Source organism: Solanum pennellii, chromosome 6, assembly GCF_001406875.1.
Source record: "Solanum pennellii chromosome 6, SPENNV200".
Classification (NCBI taxonomy): Eukaryota; Viridiplantae; Streptophyta; class Magnoliopsida; order Solanales; family Solanaceae; genus Solanum; species Solanum pennellii.
This window is the reverse complement of record NC_028642.1, coordinates 51998899-52009774: the sequence shown is the minus strand read 5'-3', so window position 1 is coordinate 52009774 and position 10876 is coordinate 51998899. Positions and strand designations below refer to the sequence as shown.

General features: G+C 30.9%; 1 protein-coding gene across 3 annotated transcripts in view; it reads right to left on the bottom strand.

Moving 5' to 3' along the window:
* Positions 1-5789, bottom strand: part of LOC107023130 (protein WVD2-like 6) — an 8836-nt gene extending 3047 nt beyond the window's left edge. The window contains exons 1-8 of one of the 3 annotated variants that reach the window (XM_015223712.2): positions 5479-5789; positions 4482-4759; positions 4131-4403; positions 3936-4003; positions 3721-3792; positions 3515-3614; positions 3347-3418; positions 3133-3243 (exon numbers count right to left, since the gene is read on the bottom strand). In XM_015223712.2, coding sequence (XP_015079198.1) covers positions 3133-3243; positions 3347-3418; positions 3515-3614; positions 3721-3792; positions 3936-4003; positions 4131-4403; positions 4482-4736 — 951 coding nt within the window. In that variant the 5' untranslated portion in view covers positions 4737-4759; positions 5479-5789. Of the gene's footprint in view, positions 1-3132; positions 3244-3346; positions 3419-3514; positions 3618-3720; positions 3793-3935; positions 4004-4130; positions 4404-4481; positions 4760-5478 lie in introns of all 3 variants that reach the window. The other 2 variants (XM_015223710.2, XM_015223711.2) reach the window with 2 other exon arrangements.
* Between the last annotated feature and the right edge of the window lie 5087 nt (positions 5790-10876).

The following is a 10876-nucleotide window of genomic DNA, read 5'->3' as shown; positions in this document are numbered from 1 at the left end:
TAATATGAAGTTTAAGTTCAAATTGTCCAATTTAATTAATTACTTTTCTCTTAGTTAAGTTAAACCGTCTTTACAACAAAAACGTACATATATCTTCCATTACAAAAGAAAGACTTTTTTGATTTTCTTGAAAAGAAAATTTGAAAGTTTTCTTATAAATGTGAGTTTTCTTATATAGTGGTATGCCTTCTATTTTGCCTAATATTTTCTTATATATGTGAAAGTTTTCTATATATTTTTCTTAATTAATTATTTTAATTTGTAATTATTTTTTTGTTGATCTATTTTTATTCTATCAGCAAATTACTAAATCAAAATATACGCACCATTTAACATATAATTATTTTTATTTCACAATATTTGTGGTTTCTTCATCTTTAATATCAAAGAGGTCATACAAACACATCGTTACAACAACTTCATGCAATTTAGCTTGGGGAACACGTGCAACGCACGTATGTGGAACTAGTTTCAAAATAAACAGGAAGAATAAACTACTTTAGGAGGGGCTTCAGCTGTACATATACAAAAATAGTAAGTAAGAAAGCAAATATTAGAAAATTTCTTTAGATAAAACTCACAAGAACATGACATACCACCATCCTAGCATGACCAGCAAAGGTAAGGCATCAAATTTAGGTTATGATAGATATATTCTACAAATGTATAGGGCAGCCTGGCACACCAAGCTCCCACTATGCGGGGGTCCAGACCTTCACAGCCTTACCCGGCATTTCTACAAGAGATTGTTTCCACAGCTCAAACCCGTGACCTAGAGATCACGTGGCAGAAGCTTTACTAGGTATGCCAAGACTCTTCTTCATTTTAGATATGTGTAGATACAAAATATAATACACATGATAAATAGGGGCAGATGTAAACATATATACCAGAATTTACCTTCAGAACAGATAATTTTTGCTCAACACTTTGGAGAGATCGACACCAGATAGAAGTACTTCCGCATACTATCTAGTTTCGCAACTCCATTTCTTTGCCAACTGAATAATGAAGTGCCTGAAGGGAGCTCCTAAATCTTCTCATACTACCTACTAATAAAAGCTAGCTTTGACCATAATTTGCCTGCTTGACCCTTATAATATTTCCTGATCTTCAGTAGAGTAGATGGAGGAACTCTAATTTATGGTTGTTATGGTGATTAAGGACGTCATGTAGTGTTTATAGCACAAAAGAGAGTGCTTTCAAGAAATAATAAGTAATGATCCAAAGCTAAGAGAAATTTTACCTAGTCTTAGATTCACTGAATCGGGAATATATCTAGCCTATGATGAACTGTCAAGAACCACATGTGTACTCTTCACATTTCTATCATGCTTAACCACTTTGCATCTCGTTGAGTTTGCTTACAATAAGAGTCACTAATCCAGTATTTAGATAGCACCTTATGAGGCTCTGTACAGGATGTGTCGTAAACCTCTCACTGCTGGTTTGGGCCAAGGGAGAGGAGGCTCTTGGGACCAAATTGGTTACATAAATCCTTGAAATAGGTTCAGTTCATTAGGAAAGGACTAAGAACAGATCAAAACGGGTAAAAGTCATACACTGACAAAAGAATAAGAGAGTTTGACTTCATGCTTAGTACGGCAAGTGTTTGTGAAGGTCTCATCCATGAAGGGCATCGATGTAAGAAAATAAAGGAAAGAGATGCCCGAGATTCATGGATCCTAAGCATCATTGAGTGTGCGTGTAGGTGCAATTGTGTACCTGTAGACACTACCGCTAGAATTTACAACTTTACACCCAGTCTTTCATGCATCACCTATTAAGTGTATACATGATCCCATGCACATCATATTAGCAGCCTTTGGCCCAGCTAATCAGCAAAGTAGCACTTCAAATATGAACATCATCCCTCTTACAAAACCAGAACTTAGTAGCCTTTGTCCCAACCGTCTGCAAACTAGCACTTAAAACAACGGTTCCATCTGTGTCAGCAAAAGGTCAGCCCTTCAGTGCTAAAGATCTATCAGGTCCAACCATCCAACAATTTCACTAACAAATAAGAGCCATAACAATTTTACAATGTTGAGATGGCACACTAACGAGAGAGGAATGATTCCAAGACTAACTTTTCCACAATTTAACTTGCATATAGTGTACCTTTTAAAGTGAACAGGTAATGAAGTTGACCTTGTCTGATACTCATCCAGGAAAAAATGAAAAGGCTTGACCTGATTTCCAGTATCATGAATTTCAACACCAGACTCATATCCTTTTCTATTGTTACTTAAGCACCAAAATCATATCTTACACACCTATGACCTATTCTATCAATTCTGGTACTGTATCTTCAGATTTTATTCTTGTTGACTTTTCCGTCAAAGATCAGCCACACCAATTATGCATCAAAAAGTAGAGCTTCACATATAATACTGGAACTTCACCAAGAGACAAATTTATTATGCACTTCTTCCCGATCATGCTAAGCACTTAAAATATCACAAGAAATGATGATGAAATTCCACTAGCTAACAGTAAAGTCAATCTTCACATAAATGTATCAATTGCAATGCTCCATTTGTGGTAAAAAAATCAAGAAAATGAACACCCAACTCTACAAATCTATATCCAGTTAAACATTGATCTATGGCTTTTTAGGAGCTCAGTAGTACTGCAATTTCACATAAATATATCAAGGGAGATGCACCAATAGTGGTTTAAAAGTCAAGACAATGAACCTCCCAACTCTAGCTATATCCAGTTTAACAATTGTCAGCTAAGGGTTTCTTTTCAGAGCTCAGTAGAACTGCAATTCCTTTCTTCATAGTTCATCACATATAGACAGAATATGCAGTTTCAGTGTCAAGTTGAAAGCATTCAAAAGATCAGGTAAAGGATGAACTTTAACCTAACTCCTTCAGTATATTTTACTAGAGCTTCAAAAAACAAAAACAAAAAAATTAAACAGTGCTCCACATTACCTGACACTAAATATATTAATTTTTTGCAGGATAAAGCAAATGATATTTATCAATTCTGGTAACAAAATCATTTTGAGCCAAAGAACCACTAAATATTCAACATACTATGTCTAAGAACAGCAAAAGGCATTTCATGCCATACAAGATTGTATTTTTCGGCATCATAACATACAACAAAGCATAAAATTACCTTCTTCAACTCCATCTTTGGAGGTGCAGGTTCCTGATAAAAGCTTGGCATGGGTGTCGCTTTAAATTTTAAGCTCTTCCTTAACATTTTGATCTCAGCTTCCTGAGTTTCCTGTTAGAGAAATGAAAGAAAATAAAATGGGAATGCTACAAGATAACCCTACAACAAGAAATTTTCTACACCAAGATATCCAGAAGCAGAAGTGTCACAACACCTTAGTCTTGGCTTGCATATTACTCTTCTCAACTTCCTTTGCCTGGGTTTTTTCTTCAAGCTTGGAGTAAAACTGTCCAAATAACAAGACAAATGTTCTTATTGACTTCACGGTGCAAGACTGTCAAGCATATATTATAAGCTTCAGTGATGCAAGCAGAGGGCTAACCTCTTTCCTTTTCTCAGCTCTTTCATCACACTTGAAACTAATATTGTAGGTTGGAAGAGTACCTACTTTGCGAGGTTTGGCATCTGATGCAGCAGTAGGACTGCTATGAAGTGATCAAGGATAAACTGAAAGACTTTTATTATGCTAATAAAAATAAGACTTCAAATCTAAGGAGTGAAAGAAAAAAGAAAGATTTATTAGGATACGAAGATGATTCTGCACTTCCATCAGCTTTAGAAGGGGGCACTTTCTTCAAAGGCATCAGTTTTGTTTTTTCCCTGCAGTAACGAAATTATAGTTCACAAACCACTGGGGAAAAGTTATCATTTATTTTTGGCACGTTTTGAAAGCATTCTCAGTACAATTATCATAGGACTCGTCCAAGTAATAGGTAAGAAACAACAATAGAAATCGGACATACTTAAGGCCTTCAGACTGAGCAGCACTCGGAGAAGCTGATGCTGCTACTTCAGCATGACCAGGTTGCTGCTAGAAGACAGCAGAAAAGGAATATGATATTGATGACAATAAACAGATGCATATGAAGCTGCAATATTGAAATTCAGACTGCTGTTACTCTGGACTGCAGGTCATAAATTAGACCTAAGACATTTACCTTAGCACGATCAACATTTAGATGAGCCAATGCAGGTTTTGAATAATACTCAACAGTTTTCTTGTCACTGAATGATTTACCCTTTGCATCAAGGGAAGATGGCTGCTTAGGACGTGGTTTGGAGGCAAGGGTACCATTTGATGCCTCTTTTCCATCTTTACTTTTCTTGGCTACGCCATTTTGGGGGCCTGAATTCTTAGCATTCCTTGCCCTAGGTGGAGTCTTTTGCTCTTTACTGTTCGTTGCATCATCAGATTCTTTTGCTTCGTGTTCCTGCAAGTAAATAAGCAATTACCTAGATGTGGTGTTCAAACTGTCCTTAGTAAGTAAAAACTGGATAAACTCCCTTACCTCGGAACTGACACCAGCATTGCTTTCTACAGTAATTGTAGTTCCATTACTGACCTCTTGGACAGAAGATCCAACTGTTTCACTATCCGTCAATGCGACAGTGCTCTGGAAACTCCTCTCTAATTGTTCATTACTGGGACTTGCATGAGGCATCCCATTAGATATGCCAGCAACAACTTCTGGAAGTTGGTGAACTCCATTTCCAAAGCCCAACCCATTTCCAGAAACAGCTATGTTATTGACAACATCCATCATGCTCTATAATGTTTCAAATTTTTCTACATGTCAAAACCACAAACAGTAAATCCCTCACGAGTCATGATTAAAACAGGTGTTTTTAAAGTATAATCAAACAAAATAGAGTTTCATACTCTAGAAAACAACCAATCCAGCAGAAAACAAATTGTATATAGAGGATTACCAAAGCAATGCTACAACCATAAAAAAGCTCAACTTACAAAAGTTCATACTTTAGAACACTACAAACTCTCATCTAATACTCCAATCACTTTGTTCTTCAAACAGAGACTAACAACACACAAATCAAAACTCGGGCTTTACATCAAGTCAATACCATTTCTACTGAAATGAGAAACAAGGTGAAATCACCTTAAAAATCAAGCCTTTCCATCAATTACAATCCAATCCAATTATGATGTGGATCTTGGGTATCCATTCCACTCTATTCAAGTTCATCTATGCAAAATCTCAGCAAATGACCACAAACAAAGAACTCAAAAACCCAAATCCAAATACAGTACCAGAAGACGACAAAATCAGTAGACCGACACTTACTCTACTTAGATCTCCAACCCCAGTAAAAAGATCCAATCTTTTTCTCAATTCAAGATTCACCACAGCAAATCCAAAAACCCCAAAACAGCAAAAACCCATTTTTACAAAGCTAAATACCCACAAGATACACATAATGTACCAACATTTTAAAACACAAACCACAACAAATGCAGTTGCTAGCTACTAAATGCAATATACTTACCTAAACAACCATAAAAAGATCACAAGCCCATGAAATCCACAAGGGATCTGATAGAATCTTGACACAGAAAGCCAAACACTTACAATACAAACAAGAATCTTGAAAATCTTAGAAACAATTTATGAAAATGCTCTAAAGATGGTGTTTTCTTGAACTTGAAAGTGAAAAGTTGAGAACTTTGAAGATGGGGTTTCTCTATTTCACAAAATTCTCAACTCAAAAATAGAGTAGAGGGGGGGGGACAGTTTTGCTCATGTGTGTGTGTTGGGGATGGTTTTCATTTTCTTTTTTTTCAATTTATTTTAGTAGTTGTATGTGACAGAAGTATTCAAATCTATACCAGGTCACTGTCTGAAAAGAAAAAAAAAATCACCTTAAATTTAAGGATAGGGAGGAACAGACATGTACCAGCCCCATGATCATGCTTACCTGGTAATATCAGTGGCTAACAATTGAAGATTATTCCCTTTTTTTATATTGGATTTAATTATTAATTGATTAATTTTACCTTTTTTGTGGAATTTATATTCATTTTATCATCCAAAAAGACCAAAGTCACAATTTTAACGAGGAAAGTGGTAAACAGAAGTCGCACAAATTTGAAAAATTGAAGAAAAAAATAGTTTATTTTTATTTGAAATTACTTTTTGATTTTTTTTTTTTAGTTGAAATTCAAGTTTAAAAAAGTGCTTTTGACTAAATTTTCAAGTGATTTTTTTCTCATGAATATTTTACTTAAATTTGTATTTTAATCGTTATTTAAAACATTTTTAATTTAAACAAACATCATATTTTTCAACTTTTCATGTTCAATTTCCAAAAAACTATTAAATAAGTTGTAATTTTTTATGATTTTTTCCTGTCACAATTTTTATGTCAAGTCGATCCAAAATAATGTGTCATGATTTTCATTAAGAGACGAGTTTGAACTCTTTTATATAATATTTATTTTGTTAACGCTTCGCTTATGATTGGAAAGAAATTTTTTTTAAAAAAAAAAACTACTAGATATGAAAAAAAATTCACCATGAATCAGTGAGAAATTTGTGTTATAGAACCTGATTTTTCTACAATTTCATTGAAAAAATGAATAACGGGAAACATATTCTCATTAAAATAGCGAGAAGTACTATTTTTTAATTCTCAACAATTTATTTTAGTTAAAATTTTCTACGAAATAGATATTAAACATTTTTTCGCTAAAAAATAATAACATTTTTAGCACAAATTTTGTAATGATACTACAAATGTCCATCAAGGGGCTGTTACATGAAGAGTTAAAATTACTTTATGTTTCAAAAACATTTCCCTATTTTATCCGTTTACTTTTTGTATGAAGATATATACCTATTAACATAAAAGGCTATACATATATATAGTTGATTTTTTTATTTTTTTTGGGAAAGATATATAGTTGATTTTGAATATGTTATTAGTTCAAAAATGTTTATTTATATAGCTTTAAAAAATCCTTCTAATTAATATTTTGCCCATTAAAAACAGTAATATTTCAATTTAATCACAAAGTCGAAATGAATGGGACATAAGGAAACAAAAGCATCATAATTTTGCACGAGAATCAATTTTAAAATAATATTTCTTAGAAAAAAAAAAGGATGCAAACATCAAAGTCAACAATTTTTTGACAAAATTGAGTTAATATTCTTCACTCAAATCCTATAAATATGTATAAATCAGAATAAAAAATATTCTTGATAGGTACTATAATGTTGTTATATATATATAGAGAGAGATATATCCTCTGATTATTATTTTTCAAAATAATGAGCATAAAAGAAATATATATATATCTATATATATATATATATATATATATATATATATATATACATCTTTGTCCTCGAATAGGACTTTGTTATCCCTTAGCATACATCATGGAATATCATGGGTAAAAAAATTAGCAAAAAATTAAACTTTTACATACGAAGTATGCTTACACTTCTCGCTTATCGTAAATGGAGTTTACACTGACTCCTCATTTGTGATGTGTACATAGACATCTCATTTAGCATAGTCAATTTATTTAAGTCGTCTAATATTGTCTCGCATTTAACCATCTATCATAGAAGCTTAAGAATTTAGGCATAACCCTAAACTAGTACAATGTGACACATATAGACTTAGAACAATGTCTCAAAAGGATGAGGAAACAATTAATCGTCTTAGACATATCCAATACTAATGAAACTAGATAAGTTTAACCATCATCATACTTGAAGACTCACGAAAAACTTGGGGAAAAGTCCAATTTTTACATGCAAATGGCCTTGAAGATCTTCAATGGCCGGAACCTACAATGATGGTGAAAAGGGAAGAAACATGGGTTTCTACAAACCACATGTACTACGTATGACTACTATGAATAAAATAATCAATGCATGAAAAAAGGGACAGTTTCGTAAAAAACCATGCTTGGCATCAAATTCACATACGATGAAACATCATTAGTCAACCCAACATGCTATTAACCCAACATATAAGCAACCCAACCAATACTTGTGCAATGCCAAGTGTAGGACCCATAATTCTGTCCATAGCTAAGTATCACATTAAGTCACCTACTTCATCGTACAACATAATCTCATATTTCATCATGACATGTTTTGTTTATTAGATAATATATAACATGACATACATAAAATGTAATCAACTTAGTCATAAAAGAACACTACTAGAACCATCCATTAGGATCGCTCATGTGCAATGTGTAAGAGAAGTCACATACCCTCCCTCACACTATGTAGAAGCCCTTAAGAAAATCTGTACTAAGAGTTCATAAACATGACTTGTACGCTTAATTATACATTAGGAAAAGAAGTGAAATAACCTACATGANAAGGTGTGACTTTTCTGATAAATTGTGACTTTTTCAATAAGTTGTGGATTCTCCAAAGGATTGTGACTTCTCGGAAAGGTCATGACATTTCAGATAAGACCCAAAAAATATTTGTTCATGCTATCCTTTGTTGACTATAAATAGAGGGGTTTCCTATCATTTTTCAACCACAATTTTTTTAATCTTCTACTCTTCTTCTCTTGCATTTTTTTAAATTTTTATGTAATTTGTTGTCATAGAGTAAGTTAGATGTTTAGTTGAATATGAGGTACCACTACTGATGAAGTAAATCGTTCTATCCTAAGAAGGTATATTCCATAACCTCAAGTACTTATGTAAAATAATTTTGACGATATAATAATTATTTTTTTGCTTAATATATATAATAGTATGTATTGTTTTAATATATGAAATTAACAGGATATAGTCTAAAGTTAACAATTTATTTTCAATGTTGATATATGCTTCTGAATATCTTTTTCAAAATTTAGAGAACTGTCACAATTTATTTTTTTAATGCTCAAGACAAAAGATTTACTTTATTTATCAATGCTACTTATGTGATTTTGATTGTTAGAAAGTTTGCTTCAAAACAGTTATTACTATATAAACGATTGACTTTCTTAATAGTATAGTATTTTAACGAAGAAAAGTTCTAATAACGCAATTGAAGTTTATATTAATTTAATTTAATTATTTAATAGATAATTATTATGAGATAAATACTTTCGTTAATGCAAATATATATTTATATTTGGATAGGTATTTGTATTTAAATTAAACTATTATATATGTCACCAGTGTATTACCAAGTTAACAAGATATTCTAACTTCAAAATATATTATTTTAAAATATTCTGAGTTTTCTTTAAAAAAAATCACAAACATATGTGAAAATGTGTGAATATATATGAATCATCTAAAATTTATCATTTAAAAAATAAATTTTGTATTATATAATATGGAATAAACATTTACATTTGTCCTCTGAATTAAAATCCAATAACTATAAAAAAAAAAAAAACAGTAACCTCAATTAAGACTCCTATTTATTTATGTAAGTAAAACATTTATTAGAAAATTTAGCTATTGCTCATTAGTTATTTAGTTATAACATTATAAATAATCTTAATTATTATAAATTATTGCAAGTGTTATTTACACTCCTTTACATTTTAGTTATGATATTATGAATTTCATAGTTATTACATTAATTATTTCTAACTTTCATCTTTTCTTATATTAACTTTTGACCAATAATATTCATATTATTATACCACCCCTATATGTATGACAACACAATATTTTTATTTTTCCTTTGATGAATCATGTATAGTAGAATAAAGGGAAAATTGTTTGAAATAGCAAACTATTAATTCAAATTAAATGTTATAGTCACAATTTATTTTATCTGTAATTCGCAACATATATTCCCTTTTTGGTCATCTGTTTCAGTATATGATTAGTTATTTTTGATATACAATTAGTCATTTTATACATTTTGGTATAAAATGTACGATATGCGTTTGTGTTTGTAAAAAGAGAGAAAAATGTATATACAATGCAAATACATATATTTTCGTCGTATACACTTATAATTATATAAATTACAATGTATAAATCAATTTATACAAAACAGAACAATTTGTATAGAATTGGATGTATCTAGCGAATTATATAAATCAAAAGCTCCATAACAAATATAAAATTTGTTTATGGAGCACAATTATGCAAACTATAGCTACAACTTAGAAATATGATTTTTACGTTTGCTATATGTGAAAGTTACTCTTGCATAAATTGTTGTTATTTTTCCTTTGACGAATCATGTTTAGTTGAATAAATTGAAAAAATGTTTACAAGTCTATGAATTCTATTTTTTGTTGGGTGTAAGATGAACAAGTGATTATATATATATTATATAATTTCACAAATAGAATATATTCAGAAATTTTAATTTTTAGTTTTTTTCGGTAAAAAAAAGAAACCTTTCTCACTTAACTATTGACAATCAAATAACTATCTAATAGTCAATCAAGAAGTCAAATACGAGAGCCAACAACTATAACACAAAAAAATAATTCTAAAAGATAAATATACTTATTCTCTTCACATTTCATATGACACCTAAACAACTTAACTTGAAATACACGTGCAAAACACATCTGGTTAGATGACAAGAAAAATGCACAGCAAAAATCATCTTAAAAGATAATATTAGTGAGACGTTGACTACATGATTAACCTCATAAAATTAAAACAAATACATTATTGCATTTAACTAATAAAATTTTTTATTAACCATCTTCATTGGTCAGCGTGAATAAGAGATATATATATATATGTGACAATACACATTGAACATTCACAAAAGAATTTGGAGTATTATTTTGTGCTAAACTTATTATTCAAATCTTTGCTTCAATAAGTAATTCTATTTACTATAACATATATTTTTTAAATTGATAATCACGTGCAACACATGTATAAAAAACTAATATATTATATTTTATAAATTGATAAACAAACTATATATATATA